Source organism: Esox lucius, chromosome 17 (assembly GCF_011004845.1).
Source record: "Esox lucius isolate fEsoLuc1 chromosome 17, fEsoLuc1.pri, whole genome shotgun sequence".
In the NCBI taxonomy this organism is placed as follows: domain Eukaryota; kingdom Metazoa; phylum Chordata; class Actinopteri; order Esociformes; family Esocidae; genus Esox; species Esox lucius.
In genome coordinates, this window is record NC_047585.1 from 33,259,312 (window position 1) to 33,277,315 (window position 18,004).

The 18,004-nt window shown below is 40.0% G+C and overlaps 1 protein-coding gene across 1 annotated transcript in view; it reads left to right on the forward strand.

Annotated features, from left to right (window-relative positions):
• The first annotated feature begins 486 nt into the window (after window positions 1-486).
• LOC105016871 (CUGBP, Elav-like family member 4) overlaps window positions 487-18,004 on the forward strand; it is a 110,899-nt gene continuing 93,381 nt past the window's right edge. The window contains 1 exon segment of the mRNA XM_020055210.2: window positions 487-1,119. Within this exon segment, the coding sequence (XP_019910769.2) occupies window positions 876-1,119 (244 nt within the window). The 5' untranslated portion in view covers window positions 487-875.

Sequence of the window (18,004 nt, forward strand, 5' to 3'; positions counted from 1 at the left end):
ACCGTTCAAGCTCCTTCAGGCATTTGATTACTCTCCAAATCGTTGTACTGGTACACTATAATGGTCTTTTCTCATCCTGTGGACATTCTTTTCAATCAGTAGGTGGAATATTGGGTTCTGTTTTAATGGGAAGTGATGATAGATACGCCTATATATATATATATACATATATAATATATTAAGAGGAAGAGGAGGCAATTCTAACCTATTACTTGGCGCGAGAGGTGGTGTGAGTAGCACATGTTAGACTATTGCACGTAAGGAACTGTACAGATTAACTCTTTATTTTGTATAGACACCCCTTTCCGTGGGTGGAATGTACCATTCAGATTTCTTAGCAGAAAGGGGGAGAGAAAACGCTGTGCAACTCAAAAATCAAGTTATAGTGGTGCCCCTCGTTCTATACCTCCCCGCATTCTTTGCTTTTGAGCTGGCCCCGTCCTTTTAAACCGAGAACACCCATACCGAGTTCTCAATGCAAAAAATAAAAGGACCTAAGAAGCAGGGACTATAGGGGAACGAAAGGAGGTGTAAATAGAAAGCGAATGCTCTTGGTCTCCCTCTCTCTCGCCCTCTCTCCTCTCTTTTATTAAATCAATGCATGAATTATTAACTAGGACATAAATACAAGGAATCACTCCTCCGCCGGGACCAGCAGACCAGCTCTAATATTTTGATATTCGTTTTAGCCCAATTATACATATGTATACTTATTGATGTACATATTTGCATTGGTAGGACTAGTATCAGGACCAGCACGGTTTTTTAATAGATTTTCTTGAACAATCGGCTACTTCGGAAGCTTCTACACAACGGCCACCAAGGTTGCGCTGCTGTCGCCGCGGCTGTTACCATAACTCATTGCCGTTCCGAAGATGGCAACTTTAACAAACGGACAGGTGGACGGCACAAACGGGCTAGTGAACGGATTAAGCCACAGCCACAGTCCGGCGGGCTGCGGGGGCACCATCCCCATGAAGGACCACGACGCAATCAAACTGTTCATCGGACAGATACCGCGCAACCTGGACGAGAAGGACCTCCGGCCGCTCTTCGAAGAGTTCGGCAAGATCTACGAGCTCACCGTGCTCAAGGACCGCTTTACGGGCATGCACAAAGGTAGGTCGCGTATTAGCCTACTGTGTCCTGACAGAACGAGATCCGCATCTTCTTTCTTTTTTCTCGGCAGTTGCGGCTGCCTGTCACGAATGCTGTTCCCTGGCTTCCTGATTCGGGAGATATGACGGACAGTATTTGGATTTGATTGATGTAGTTACGTAACACATACACACGTTTTTTGCGTACTATCGACAGGTTTCATATTAACAGCAAGAGGAGTAGCCCATTGCTTTAGTATTGATTGCGTTTACCAACACATCCTCATTCCTCCGTAATGCTGTGATATCTAAGCCTAGAGCGCTGTCTGGAATCACGACCTGATGTTATGTAACAACATTGATAAGAGGAACGTGCCTTTTTCTTACAACTTTAAAAGTGTATACTACGAGTACCAGCCACACGTAGTTCGTTCACAAGTGCTGAATATATACGAATGGAAGTTCACGTCAGTATACTGGAGGAGCCGGCTTGTAGCTTACGGAGGTACCTAGCACTCTGTTGCGCATAATTCCAAGTTGCCAGCAATAGTAGGAGGAGGGAGAATGTGTGTGTGTGTGTGTGTGTGTGTGCGCGCGCGCGCGCATGAGCTCCAATGCAAGCTTGTTTGGATGCTTTCTATTCTGTTTTTGTTATTGTTGTGCATGTTAGCCAAAATTTTCCACATACTTTGAGTGCCAGAGCTGCTCACAAATACAATATTTTTTTTCCATTCCCCGAGTGTCTCTGTTTGGCATGGTCACTTTTCTTTTGGGCTTAGTCACTTGCATGAGCCATGCAAGACGTAGTGGGTGTACTTCGAAAATAAATGTGCCTTACATGTCAGGAAAATGACGTTTGGGATGACTGTACATTTTCTTGTGGGGACAGTTTAAGGCACATCCACTACCATGACTACGGGTCATGCAAGCAACTAAGCTGGCCAAATCAGCTCAGGAATGGAACTTTAACCTCCCAAAAATGTCTGATGCCACAGCCCTTAAAAGTATATAATTAATCAGGTCTAACATGCAATTTATTTTTATAGTATTAGCTATAATCCTTATTTGTTACAGTAAGAAAGCCCCAACTATTATTTGGTAAATATCTCCAAGAAATGTTACCAGTCTCAAATTCATAGACAGACCTGGATGCAAGGACTGACCATCCATAATATATAACAATAGCATTTTCACCATTATATGAGGCTATATAGGTTTGGTTTACATTTATATTATTTATAGAAACAAAAAACAAGTTATGTATAATGTAAGCCCATGAAGCATTTGTCAATTTTATTACTCAAGACTCAGTTGATTTATATAGTGTAATACTTGTTTCCAAAAGTGGATGTTTAAATTAAGACTCCAGGTTTAATGCATTGTTTGTGATTCATATCTAACCACCAATAAATAAGTCAGTGACTTTACACTCTAGTGCCTGGCATTATGGGTAAGATAACTTTTTTGTGCATCTAATAATTGTTGTGAGAATAGTTGCATGTTCCTTTAGTTATCTTGATGTCTGTGTGCTTAGTGTAGTTTTTATGTTTCTACAGATAATCAATGCTGTATATCTGTTTTGTGGTGCAGTGATCAGTCATGTCTGTGCCTTCAATGTAATGCTATCCTTTGCGTAACATTAATGACCAATGTTATGAACTGTTGACGTCTCCAGGGGCGTCTCCAGCTGTTCGAACAGGGCATCAGAATCTTACCCGGGTCACTAACTGATACTCTACCCAGGTTCTGATATCCATCATAAGATAGGCAAAAGCGCAAGATATGGGCACGTTGTTTGCTTCTCTCATCCTCCCTGTCCCATCTTAGTTGTGAACTTGAAGATTTGGTTAGCTGGAGCATTTGTCTGTTGGAAGCAACATGTCTATCTAGAAACTATGCAATAGCTTCAACGTTGAACTGTTTGTCACATATACATCTGTTTCTTCACTTGAACACTCTAGTGTAATCACATGTTTACAAATGAATATAAAAATGTAAAAAATAAAACAACTAAGCAGGATGTATAATAAAACCAGACGGAAAGACACCAGTGTTGTACAGCAGCATGAGTGAGCAGAGACTGTGTGTGTCCGTGGAAAGTGTGGGGATTGAGCGTGTGCAAATGAGCTGGTGTGTGAATGTGTGTGTGAGGATTCTAGGGCTCTGAGGTGCAGAACAGGGTGCTGGGATGATTGGCAGCTGGTTTAACAATTGGCTGGCCTGGGGTGGAACTGTTTTTTTAGTCTTTCCTTCTTCATTACAATACTCCTTAATTGTCTCTCCATGCTATATGGTAGCAGAGCAGACAGTAGAAAAAGGTACCTGATGACAATCCTGTTTGGATCGAAACATTGTTTCTTGCACATTAAAATACATTCTCCAAGGGAGCACAGCAGAGTTGCGGACATTCTTTTTTTTTTTTTCAGGGAAAACATACCATGGCCCTGGTGGCTGAGGTCCATCAAGGTATTTGGTGTCTTTCTGTGGCACTGTCGAGCAGAGTGCAACTGACGGTCAACCGAGTTTGCCTGTTCACCCTCCAAAGAGCCATACATGGATGTAGCTATAGAGGATTTATGTAGAAGGTATTCCCCTCTGTTTTTTGACCCCCTTTGACCCTGCCCTATTTACAAAAAAAAGAAATGTGCAGTGCCTTCCCACTAAATAAAATTGACGGCCACAGTAAAAATTAAAACGTGGGCCTACCTTATAAAACTGGTGTCAATGTTCTCCTGCTAACATCTTCCTCCTCTGCCCCATGTGGGGCGCAAACTTTTGCCATCATCATCATAAGGTAATTCAACTTACTGTCCTTAAGACAGATTACAATGTTGTCTTCAGCTAACAAAATCATAAAAAATAGCTAGCAGTGCTAATGTTTGCTAGTTTAAATTCGAGACTGCACATTGAAGAAGCATCACATTTGTGTCAGCCTTAAAACATACACTCAAAGAAGATATTGTCAGTTCAGTTGCGATGGAAATTAGTGTAGATAGATATCACAAGAATTGAGCAGACATAAGTCCTTTCTTACTTGTTGTAGAGGAATGTTTGTGCTACATATCATTTTTCTACTTGAACATTAATTATAAATGTAGGTTACTGAATGTATGTTCTTACAATAAGAAAATACCATAATACAAACATGGCAGGGGAGGGATGGAATAAAATAAATAAGGAAAAGCTTCAAACCCACTTTTAAACCACAGAAAAAAATGCACGTCCCTCTTCCTCTACCCCCCCCCCCCAAAAAAAAGAAAAACACAGCCCCCTCCCACAAAGGTTTTAGTGCAGTCTTCAATGGAGAATTAAGGGAAGTCCACAATACACTCTTTAATTCTTTCATTTGTCTTTTTATGTTAATCATGAGGTTGTTTACTTGGCACCACTCAGCCAGGGCTCCGGCATCCTAACTTGTTATCTCCTAATTCCATCCTCCCCATTCTCCGTTAACAACTTGGCATTTTGCTTGTGTCAGAAGTACATGATGATATAGAAATTAATCAGGAGGGAGGGAGCATGAGATTGCAAGGGACAGGAGGACCAAAGAGAGGAGTGGAAAAGGTGGATGAGTGGAAAGAGGAGAGGGGGTTATCTTTTATTAATAGCTTAGCTCTTGTAGCGACTCCCTGTCCGACTGTTAATCACGCGTGGCTGTGAACTATGGGCGACCACGCCGGCTAGTTCTAGGAACTGTCTCCTCCGGGCAATATATGACTTGGCCTCACAGGCAGGTCCCCTACTTTTATTAGTGTGCCCTCCTGTACAGCACTGCTACCATATTTTAACTAGCTGAAGTCGCTAGCTCTCATCAGCTAGCTGGTTGCCTACAGACAATACATATATACACAGACACATTTCACAAATATATACAGCTCTGGAAAAAATTAAGAGACCACTGCAAAATTATCAGTTTCTCTGGTTTTACTGTTAATAGGTACGTGTTTGAGTAAAATGAACAGTTTAGTTTTATTCTATAAACTACTGACAACATTACTCCCAAATTCCAAATAAAAATATTGTCATTTGGAATACTTGGTCAAAATAAGCAAAAAAATATGCATTGTTATCAAATTTCAAATAATGCAAAGAAAACTAATTCATATTCATTTTTCAACAACAAAATACTAATGTTTTTACTTAGGAAGAGTTCAGAAATCAATATTTTGTGGAATAACCCTGATTTTTAATCACAGCTTTCATGCGTCTTGGCAGGCTCTCCACCAGTCTGTCACATTGCTGTTGAGTGACTTCATGCCACTCCTGGCACAAAAATTCAAGTAGCTCGGCTTTGTTTGATGGCTTGTAACCAACCATCTTGATCAAATTCCAGAGGTTTTCAATGGGGTTCAGGTCTGGAGATTGTGCTGGCCATGACAGGGTCTTGATCTGGTGGTCCTCCATCCACACCTTGATTGACCTGGCTGTGTGGCATGGAGCATTGTCCTGCTGGAAAAAATAGTTCTCAGAGTTGGGGAACATTGTCAGAGCAGAAGGAAGCAGGTGTTCTTCCAGGATAACCTTGTACTTGGCTTGATTCATGCATCCTTCACAAAGACAAATCTGCCCAATTCCAACCTTGCTGAAGCATCCCCAGATCATCTCCAATCCTCCACCAAATCTCATAGTGGGTGCGAGACACTGTGGCTTGTAGGCCTCTCCTGGTCTCTGTCTAAACCATTAGAAGACCAGGTGTTTGGCAAAGCTGAAAATTTGACTCGTCAGATAAGATGACCTTACTCCATTTCTCTAGCGTCCAGTCTGACGCTCACTGTATCCCTCTGCTAGTAAAGCCTGAATTGAACCCTTCTTTTCCTCACTTTTCCTCGCTTTTCTTTTCAACTCTTTTGTCATGCAGAACAGTAATTTCTTTCGAATTACCTTTGAGGTACTACTTGCACTGTTTTTGCCATCCAACTGGTCCTATTGCAAGAGGATAGTGATGAGACCGCTCCATAGCAGTGTTTTTTAGACTTTTCCTCATTAAATTAGATTTGGTTCAGGTAATCACCTAATAAGTACCTCATTGAGTAAAATGAGGTGTGCCTGTGTTGGAATTTAACAGACACTGGAATGGAATGGCTGCCATACATGTAGAGATGCTGATTTAAGAAAAAATAGGAGTGGTCGCTTTATTTCTTCCAGAGCTATATATATATATACACCTCCATTCAAAAGTTTGGGGTTACTTAGGAATTTCCTTGTTTTGCTCATTTTTGTCCATAAAAATAACATAACATTTATCAGAAATACAGTGTAGACATTGTTAATGTTGTAAATGACTATTGCAGCTGGAAATGTTGCTGATTTTAATGGAATATTTACATAGGCATACAAAGACCAGCAAAAAGCAGAACTTTGTTCCAATGACAAATTGTATGTGCTAATCCAAGTTTATCATTTTAAAAGGCTATGTGATCAATAGAAAGCCCTTTTGCATTTATGTTAGCACAGCTGAAAACTGTTGTGTTGATTAAAGAAGCAGTAAAACTGGCCTTTAAACTAGTTGAGTATGTAGAGTATCAGCAATTCTGGGTTCGATTATAGGCTCAAAATGTCCAGAAAGAAAGACATTTGTTCTGAAACATATCATTATTCTGAGAAATTAAGGCTGTTCCATTTGAGAAACTGCCTATAAACTGAAGATCTCCTACAACGTTGTGTACTTCTCCCTTCACAGAACAGCACAAACTGTCTCTAACCAGAATAGAAAGAGGAGTGGGAGGCCCCGGTGCACAACTGTGCAAGAGGACAAACACATTTGTTTGAAAAACAGAAGTCCTCAACTGGTAGTTTTATTAAATAGCACCTGTAAAACACCAGTCATAACATCAACCATGAAGAGGCGACTCCAGGATGCTGGCCTTCTTGGCCGTGTTGCAAACAAAAAGCCTTATCTCAGCCTGGCTAATAAAAAGAAAGGATTAAGATGGGCAGGAGAACACACTGCACAAGAAGAACATTCGTGAGACGCAGGCCAAATGAAAGTTGATGCCATCTGTCAAGCATGGTGGAGGCAATGTAATGGTCTGGGAAAGTGGGTGGTAAAGTGGGAGATTTGTACAGGGTTAAAGGGCTCTTGAAAAACAAATCACACTATTTTGCAAGTTTGAAGGGCACAATTATTGTTTTAGTTAAAATCATTATTTCTAACCTTGTCAGTGACTATATTTCCTGTTCATTTCCTATTCAGTCTCATTTCATGTATGTTTTCATATAAAACAAGCTAATCTCTAAGTGACCCCAAAATGTCAACAGTAGTGCGTACATATATAGTATATGTAGAGGTGTAGATATAGATAGATGTAGATATATTAGATAAAAGATTGCACATCTATATTTACACATCTTTTCCCAGCCTTCCCAGTATGCCCTCACCTTCAAGCAAATATAATTTAAAAGATTATGAAAGTGTTTCAGAAGATGTTTGTCAGATGTTGGGTATTCTTACCATGCAGTTACTTTATTGTTTTGTCTAAATGTTTAAATGTGAATCATATTTTAGCTACATATAGCTCACAGCTGGGTAAACCTTTGTTACTTGTTATGATGTGTAAATAGAAGGCTTAAACTGTATGAAGGCTCTATATGACCTGCCATAAGGTGTCATGTCCATTCTTGACCTTCCATGTCAAAGAACCACTGTCATGACAGCATTAGCAGTTTTGTCTGTTCTGACCTACACTCTGGAAACTAACCTCCTTATGTTGGTGTCATATCATGTTTAATTAATGTAGTTGTCAAAACCAACCAATCAATCAAATAAATATTTTTTATAATGTTCTCTTTACGTCAGCAGTAACAAAGTGCTTTTAAAGACTGCCAGCCTTAAATGTCAAAGAGGTTTTCTATTTAAAACAAATCATTAGATGATGGTTAGAATGGGTTAATATATGCTCACCAAATTCACATGGTATGTTTTAAACTGGATTTGTAACATATCAAATAATAAATACTTAATAGTTATATACACATTAGTATATATATATGGGTGGTAACATATCATATGAAATGGTAGATGTTATACATAATTGTGACATTTGTGTTACCAGTTTTTGCTCATAAGCACCACCACAACTGACACAGTTATACAATCATAGAAAAACTGGATATCTTTATCTTTATCATCTTTATCATTATAGAATGTTACTACAAAATGTGATGCAACAATAATTGTTACAAAGACTCGTAGCCTAGCATTGAAATACCTATCTCTGATACTACTAAACCTTTGCCATAACAATCTCCATAACAGAACCATGTACCACCAGTAATTAAGGGCAAATTTCAGTCAAACCCGCGTTGTAGCATTTTTTGAAAGCAAATTTCAAATCGTCATACAAACCCAAAGACTGGTCAGGTTTGAATGAATCCCAGCGTTTGTCTTTAGGTTCCCTTGAAGATAAAGGAGACTGGGGAGGGAAGGGAACGGGCACTGAGGCGACAGCAATGATTTTATTTCTCTCCCTTCTGCGAGTTGGCCGTGCTAATAGAGGCCATTTATAACGGTCACCGGCTGCCACCACACATGCTGAGAGGGACGCCGGCACAAAGACAGGCCGTTTTCTCTCTTTAAAAAAGAAAATGCCGCACAGGAGGGAGGATGGGGGAGAGATGGAGACACCATGAACCTGGTGACCTAGAATGTATCCGCACTCATAAAGTAATTAACTCTAGGTCAGTGAATCAGTCCTATCACATGAGTCCAATCTAACACGTATACTGATCAATTCTAGCGCATATGTCAGTCAATCCCAAAAAGTGAAATGACTGTCAAGTGCAGCTATGTCATCATGTGTAATCTATCATCAAATCAATTGCACGTAGTTACAGAGCAATTACCTGGATTATGGTGTTACAGAGCAGTTACATGTATTGTTACATTCACTGTAACTTTCTTTTGAGTTGATCTGCTTAAATAATTTTTTCAAATAGCCTTTTGAAAGCTAGAGAAGCATAAGGACTAGGTATACTAATATCTTGGGGTAGTTTTTGAGACATTCAAGTAAAAGGCGGACAGAGAGGCTCCCATTGGGCTCTCTGCCCTCACCTTATTTTGTCCTAGATACTGGGCTGGCTAGCTGGCAGGTGGTGGAGATAAATTGTCACAGGTGCTCAATCCTATCTAACAAATATGCCTTTCAAGATCCTCTATGCTAGGGTAATGAGACCTCTCCGAATTAGGTGGACGGTCCCCAGCTAGAGCTGTCCCTGAAAATGTCCCAGATTTGCAACCCGGAAGTTAAATTGTAATATAATTAATTCATATTTCAATAACCAAATGCTAATCTAATAAATCTGATTGTAAAAATGTACGGAGGAGGTTGTGTTAGAGTTTATAATGGTATTTGAAAGAACTATACACCACATTTTCAAAATTTGTATTAGCAAAAACTGGTCATCTTAAACCTGTGTTCCTCAATGGGCTCCATTTTATTTGGGCAGAGCGGGGATGGTTGTCACATGCTGAGCACCAGTATAAAGTACCTTTACCAGTATAAAGTATCTATAAGTATCATACTTATATCTTGTAAAAGCCAGCCTCGTAGAGGTGTTGGTTGTCTCACAGTAAAAGCCAGCCTCATAGTGGGGTTGGTTGTCTCACAGTAAAAGCCAGCCTCGTAGTGGGGTTGGTTGTCTCACAGTAAAAGCCAGCCTCATAGTGGGGTTGGTTGTCTCACAGTAAAAGCCAGCCTCATAGCGGGTTTGGTTGTCTCACAGTAAAAGCCAGCCTCATAGCGGGTTTGGTTGTCTCACAGTAAAAGCCAGCCTTGTAGTTGGGTTGGTTCTCTCACAATATGTGATTAGCTGTCATGTTATTTTCAGGAAAAAATTTAACCAAATAAATCAAATCAAATGTATTTATGAAACGCTTTTTACATCAGCAGTTGTCACAAAGTGCTTTTATAAAACACCCAGCCTGAAACCCGAAGGAGCAAGCAACAACAGTTGATGTGACATGTGCTTCGCGTGGCACTGCAGCTCCTCTTCCTCTCCGGCCCTCCATCTCGCTGGTGTTCTAACCAACGGCCGGAGTGTGATGGCAGCAGCGCTCCCCGAGGACGCACCTGTTGTCACTTAGTCATTAGTTCAGGATATATGAGTTTTGTTAGTCACAGTTACATTATTGTTTCCTGTTGGGTATACGTGAGGTGCTGTTTTGAGAATACATCAAGAGAATAACTGTTATTGCTTGTTTTTTTGTCTTTCTTTCCCCTTTGCCTCATTTTTACACACACACTGCACTCGCACCATCACAGTTGATGCACAGTGGCCAGGAAAAACTCCCTAAAAGGGGCCGAAATTTAGGAAGAATCGTAGAGTGGAACCAGGCTCTGAGTGGTGGGGAGTCCTCTACTGGCTGTGCCGGGGGAACATTTTAAGAGTACAAATTCTAGTAATTAATAAATGCATGTGGGCTGTGTCCAGAGTCTATAAAACACAATCCAGGTAATCCGGGGGAGGGGGGTGGAGGGGGGGGGGGTCAGCAGAGTTGCAGCCGGAATCGTCAGGAATCGTCTTGATCTGCAACCCAAGGGTACAGTTAAGAGTCTTCCGAGCCTGGTACTGAACTCCTGAGTTGTGGTCTAAGACCTCATGTCCTCCTAAGTTTAAATGGAGCAGGAGACGAGGACAATTTAGAGATTGCATTCCTTAGATTAACAAGGATTTACAATGAAGGAGAACTGACCCTACTACCCCAGCACAATAATATAACTGTTGGGGCTGAAATGGGGGTTTTAGAAAAAGAACCGACAGTGTTTTACAATGTGTGTGTGCGTGGATTAAAGAGTACTTCAGGTAAAAGCACAAAGTTTGTCCTTAACATTGACAAGATCGTGGCAGTGTTATTGTTTCTGTTTTATAAATCCAGTTAATGCCTGCTTCTAACATAGTCCTTGTTTTGTCCATTTTGTGATTTGATTGTGATCAGATCTGTAATGTGTATACTGACAAAACGTTGTCAAGATCGGGAAGAAAGATGCACATTAGAGGCAGGTAGAAAAGGGGAAAACAAAACACTTGATGAGTTGTGTATGCTGTCAATGTCCTTATGGTGGCTGACTCCCAGGCGCTGTTGTATACTTCCAGTTTTTACAGGCAGGGCTGGACCCAGACAAATCTTTACCAGTCGTATTGCTGATGTACTGTACTACACTCTGCTGAATTAAACTCAAACCAAAAACACACTTGTGAAACAGACATCTTTTCACTCTTTTGGGCATCTTTTCAATGTCATTTACCTTACTATTGTGGCAAGTATCCCCCCAAACAACGCTTTATTGTAACTCTGCGTCTTGCAACTACTTATATATATTTTTTCACATGCTCACCTTAATGCAGCAGACATTTCATATGTTTCTATATGTACCTATAGATCCTTCTTATAGAACTATATTATATATTAACCCAAGAGCATCTTCAACAGACAGAATGTCTAAAGGCATCTGTAAAGGTGTTACAGGTTGCCGCATACCCTCTGACAGGCTATGAAACCAATATTACCTTTGAACAAGGAGTAGACAGAGTTAGAGAGGAAGAGACAATGGGGGTGTTTTTCTGGGCTGAGTTAATGCGTTCTGCATTCTGGCTGCAGGATTTCACTCTTGTTGCATCATCCCTTCTGGGGGTTCTTTTTTCTCCTCACGTCGTTGGTTTGGAATGTGTGTGCGAGTTTGTGTGTGTGTGTGTGTGTGTGTGCGTGTGTACCCCTCCTTTCCTCGCTCATTTCCTGTCCAGAACTCCACTCAGCTCAACTCGGGAATGCTAACTCAGGCACCACATCGTGCCCTTTTTCTATGACAACATGCCCCTATCGAGGTTGAGCGTTATGTTTTGGAGAAAGAGACAACGTGTCACTAACAAAGTTGCATTTTGCCCAAGTTCTCCCCTACACAACCGACTTAATATGTACCACCTATACACTGTTGTGGAGAAAAGGTTCCAAAATGGAGTGGCGGAACTGGGTCCAACCAAGAAAACCCACAGATGTATTTTCCTAGGCATTGCATCTTACACTCAACCATTAATATACTAAAAAAAACATTTTAGAAGAATCTGGGAGGGTTCATGTAGGGTCAGGTAGTGTTCATGTAGTGTCATGTAGTGTTCATGTAGAGTTATGTAGGGTCATGTAGTGTTTATGTACGGTTTATGTAGGGTTCAACATAGAACCTTCAAATTGATGAGATGTTTGTATGTTGTGCCAAGTGTTGACTACACTTTAACATCAGGAGTTGATTAATCAGATACATTTGAGAAGATAAGTGTGACAATATTTTGAATTTGATCATCATTTGGCACAAATACTACATATCTGTGTCATGATGTTTGTCTTTCAAATGCATATATTTTCTGAGATATTACTGGGCCTAGAGGAGGATAATAACAGTGAGTGAACTATTTATAGAGGGTTCTAGGTAGAACCATTTATAGTGGCTGATACCTACATTAAAGGTTTACTAAAAGGTTTACCCTATGGGGACAAACCTACAGTACATGTTTCTATGTAGCACATTTTATCTAAGTTTGTAGATGTCAAAAATCCTATCCGCCACAATAGGAAAAATAGGGCGGAGTCTGACAGGAATGTTCATGAATATCCCAAGCCTCATTTGTCAGCGGGGACAGTTTTCAAGGCACCTCCGCTGCTATTGTCCATTACGACTGGCCTGGATTGTCAGAAGAGGCCGGCCATTATCCCAGAGAGCTAGTTACTCATGATGAGCGATGGGCATGTAGGAAGGTGAGGGATGGGTGTGTATGACCAGGGGATTATCGCTTGGGGAGTCGTAACGGCTGTCAGGTGGGAAGAGACCTTTGACCTCCTCATTGGACTCATTAAAACCTTTGACCTTCATCATCATGGAGGAATAGGGCAAGGGCTGGTGTTCATGTTGTAGCCGTGTTGCAGATGAGTAATAACACGTCCCTGCTGGGCTTTGCTAATCTCTCTAAATTTGACTGATCCACTGGGTTTAGTGACAAAAAAGATAAAAGGAAAAAGCTCTAGTGGGTGACTGAGATACGACAATCAGCAACTGTTATAAACCAATACAAATGTTCTATAGAAACCAACTCCAGCGTCACCCTATTGAATCTACCAGATTCTGTAGTAGTGATATTAGTAGTAGTAGCGATATTAGTTGTAGTAGTGATATAAGTAGCAGTAGTGAAAGTAGTAGTAGTAGTAGTAATAGTAATAGTAGTAAGAGTAGTATTAGTAGTAGGGGTAGTAGCTGTAGTAGTAGGGGTAGTAGTAGCAGTGGTATGGGTAGTAGTAGTACTAAGGGTGGTAGTAGTAGTAGTGGTAGTAGGGGAGGTTGAAGTTAGGGTAGTAGTAGTAGTACTGGTGGTAATTGTAGTAGTATAAATAGTAGAGGAAGTAGTAGTAAGAGTAGTAGTTGTAGTAGTAGGGTAGTAGGGGAAGTTGAAGTTAGGGTAGTGTTAGTAGTAACAGTAGCAGTAGTGGTAGTAGGGGAAGTAATAGTAAGGGTAGTGGTAGTAGTATGGGTGGTAGTTTTAGTAGTATTAGTAGTAGTGGAAGTAGTAGTAAGGGTAGTGGTAGTTGTATGGGTGGTAGTTGTAGTAGTAGTTGTAGGGGTAGTAATGGTAGTAGTTGTACGGTTAGTTGTAGTGGTAGTAGTAGGAGTTGTAGTGGTAGTAGCAGCAGTAGGATGGGTGGTATACTGTAAACACTGTAAACTATGTTTAACTCGGCCAGCCTTAAAACTTGATTCAGTTTAGCCTGTTGTTTTCCCTAAAATAATCTAAATAAATTGACCAAAGTATAACCTCCTCCTTATTAACATATTACTATTTATTGTTACAACTGTACGTGCCTGAAAGCTTCTGTAGCACTGTTTTGACCAGGGCGCCTAAGAGGTAAATAGTTTTTGTTTTCAAAGCTGTTGCATCATCTAAGTGCTATTGTGGTCCGTGTTAAATGTTTAAAGACACTGATGCTTTGGGTCTGTTCAATCCTTCTTCTTGTTCCCCTGCTGTTCCAGAATGGGGGAATGCAATACTTCCAAAATGTGGGAAACTTTCTTTTCTTTATACAGTTTTTTTTATATATTTAACTTTTGGGGGGTTGTGTAGTCACCCTCTTCATTTCATCTGACAGTGATATCTTTCTGATAAAATGCAAGTCCTCACATCCTGGATTGCTATTGCTCCATATGAACAAGAATATATGTGTGTGCTTTTGTTTATGTATTTGTGCATCTACAGTGGATATAAAAAAGTCTACACCCATGTGAAAATGCCAAGTTAATGTAAAAGAATGAGACAAAACCATGTCAGAACTTTTTTCCACTTTTAATGTGACCTTTAATGTGAACAATTTAAAAAATAAATCTTCGAGGGGAAAAATAAAAATAAAAAACCTTACAATAAACTGGTTGCATAAGTGTGCACACCAACTTATAACTGGGGATATGAATGGCCTATAGAGTAGAGTGGCAACACGGACGCCTTTTCTTACAAAGATAAACATCCAAGCTCAGCTGAAGTTTGCAAAAACAAAAACCAAGTCCCCCAAAAGCAAGTGGGAAAATGTGTTTTTGGCCATAATTCCAAAAGGTATGTTTGGCGCAAAACAACACTGCACATCACCCAAAGAACACCATACCCACAGTGAAGCATGGTGGTGGCAGCATCATGCTTTGGGGCTGTTTTTCTTCAGCTGGAACCGTAGTCAGGGTGGAGGGAATCATGAATAGTTCCAAATACCAGGCAATTTTGGTACAAAACCTTCAGGCGTCCATTAGAAAGCTGAAGATGAAGAGGAAGTTTACCTTTCAGCATGACTATGACCCAAAGCACACATCCAAATCCACAAAAGCATGTCTTCACCAGAAGAAGATTAACGTTTTGGAATGGCACAGCCAGAGCCCAGACCTCAATCCAATTGAACATCTGTGGGGTTATCTGAAGAGGGCTGTGCACAGGAGATGTCCTCGTAATCTGACAGATTTGGAGTGCATTTGCAAAGAAGAGTGGGCAAATATTGCCAAGTCAAGATGTGCCATGCTAACAGACTCCTACCCAAAAAGACTGAATGCTGTAATAAAATCTATAGGATGTGCACACTTATGCAACCAGGTTATTGTGAGTTAAACATTTTTTTTTTTTGCCCCTCAAAGATTTAAGTTTGTTTTTCAATTGAATTGTTTACGTTATAGGTCACATTAAAGGTGGAAAAAGTTCTGACAAGATTTATCTTTGTCTCATTCTTTTACATCACAAGAACCTAGCATTTTAACAGGGGTGTGTAGACATTTTATATCCACTGTATGAACGCCTTTCTGTACTTAGGTATATATGAGTGGTTAACAGCATTCTCCAAACAATTCTGTCACTGGAAATAATAAAAATTCTCCCAATCACCTTTCCTTCTTCTACAGGATTGGTTCAAGTGTTAATTATGTTAAACAATGCTTTGCAACATTCTGGCTTCATTCTGGTTTGTATTCCACTGTACGTTTGAGGCACACCTCTACTAGCATTTAGAAGTTCAACTTGTTGGATATCAATGCGGGTTTGGACAGGCATACTGGTCAGGCTGCAGATTCAGCCCAGCACTCAAAATGTCCCCTGAATGAGAATTATATCCATATTGTGACTGGCACGCCACTGTAATTAGAATCATTATCACAATCCTATCTGTTGTGTGCTCGTAGTGCAGACAATCTGTGCTATTCATTTCCATTCCACTAATCTATACTGTGTGACGGCTGAATGCAATCACATGGTAAGTGTGGAAATAGCAAGTCGGGTTGCTCACATACTGAAGAGAGCTAAAAATACTAATTAATTATTTAAATAAGACATGATTTAAGACATGATTCCACCATCCCGTATTCATTCATGGTCTTATTTTATGTACATTTAGGTGTGTTTTATGGATTATTTTTTTTTTTGTAATAGCAGACATATTAGCAATAAAGATTAACGTGAGAATATTAGAAAAAAAACAAACAGTCAAGGTAAGTTGAGATGTTTTTAAGAGAACCTGTGGGACGCGTTACAGCGTATCCATGTAATGAAATGAACATTATGGTTACAACAAAAGAGGCCATCAAATGAGGATACATTTATTAAAAAACATAAATAAGTAGCTATACCAAGATGTTATTTGCAGGGGTGAAAAATAAACACAAACACGTTTAGATTTTTAGTTTTCGTTGATTTAGTTAAGATTAGTTTGGAACAAATCACATATAGGCCTAGCTAGTGTACTATCACACATTTGGTCCTATTACTGCATACATGGTTGATCTCTTGTTCATCCTAGAATTAGTTACAGTGTGCTTATCTGCTGTTCATATGGAGCAGAATTTAAAGACAAAAGAGGCCAGATATGCATAGCCCTGTTAAGATATTCTTGGATGTAACTGGACTTTCTCTCATCTCATTGAATTTCTATTTCATACACAACGTTTCAAATTGAGCAAGTTAAGGCTTTTAGAAGTATGTTTTTAATTATTCAAGGCAGTGTTTGATTTACAAAATGGAGGATGATTAATAATCGGGATGTTTTAGGGTTCAGAGGCAGTTTACAGGTTACGCACAAGACAGGGTAAAAACAGTGTTTGGTTCAATTACAGTTAAACCCAGGCAGATATAAAACAATGAACTAAACGTCAATTCAAACGAAGGAGATGCTGGTGTCCTTCTTGAATTAAGTGGAATAGAAATGGGATTGAGTTGGTCCAGTTTCAAAAGAATGTACCATGAAACATTGAAATACTAGATGTTTGTTTGAAACAGGAAGGGGGAGCAATATATACATGATGAAAGAGTGTGTAAAGAAGGAGGTAAGGAAAGTATGGCTTACAGAGAGAGGGACAGAGAGAGGCAGAGAGAAAGGTAGAGCGGGAGTGAAACAGACAAAGGAAAACAAAGAAATGGAAGCTGTGGGATAGAGAAAATGGAGAGGGACTCCCAGAGACAGATGTCCCACTGCCTGTAGAGTGATGGCTCTTGGCTTTGTTCCAACCAGGTTCTGACCCCTCTGTCTATTGACGTAATTTATAGGTTGCATTTTGCAAGATTTAAGCACTTGTCTCTGGTCATCATATGGACATAGAAGGAAAATGACCTTCCTGAAGCTGAAGCAGAGCTAACTGTCTGAATAAGTGATCATTCGTCAATGTAGGCAAACATGTGTTTACTTGGTAACGTTGTTGTTGTGCATACAGTGCTGCGGAAAAATATTAGCACCCTTTCTGATCTTCTGAATAGGGAACAAGAATTTCTGGGTCAAGGTTAGGTCCCAGGTCTCAACAAGAATAGAAAGACAAATGTGTGTGTTTGTGTGTCTGTGTGTGTGTTTGTACCTGGTTTTACTATGCAGCGGCCAAAAGTCCCCACAAGACAAACCGTAGGTCCCCACAGTGTTTTTAGCTGGTCTCTACAAGTAGAAAAAAAAATTCTGGCTTTGGGTGTAGGGGTAAAACTTCTTATTTGGGTTAATGTTAGTATTGGGGTTAGATTTTGGCTTTAGGGGTCAGGTTTTCAGTTAGGTTTAGTTAATTTATTGAGGTTAAGGTTAGGGTAAATTTAAGGGTTAAATAGGGTTAGGTTTAAAGTTAGGTTTGGGGTGGCAAGGTGGCCTGGTGGACAGATCATCTTATTAATGTCCAAAAGGTCTCTGTTTGTAATCCACCAACCACTGAGGTGAAAGCTCTGTTTTTGTGTCCCTGAACAAAATAGTTATAGGAAAGGCTTGCTATTTATTTTTTAACCACAGGCCTTTTTTCAGATTATCTAGCATAAATCTGGGCAGTAGATTTTTAGATTTTTTTCCAGGAAGCCTCTCTCCAGGGTATAATGGAACTGAACGGGGCAACCGATAGTATATGAAAATATATGATATACTCGGTTTTATGTGTTTCAATGGT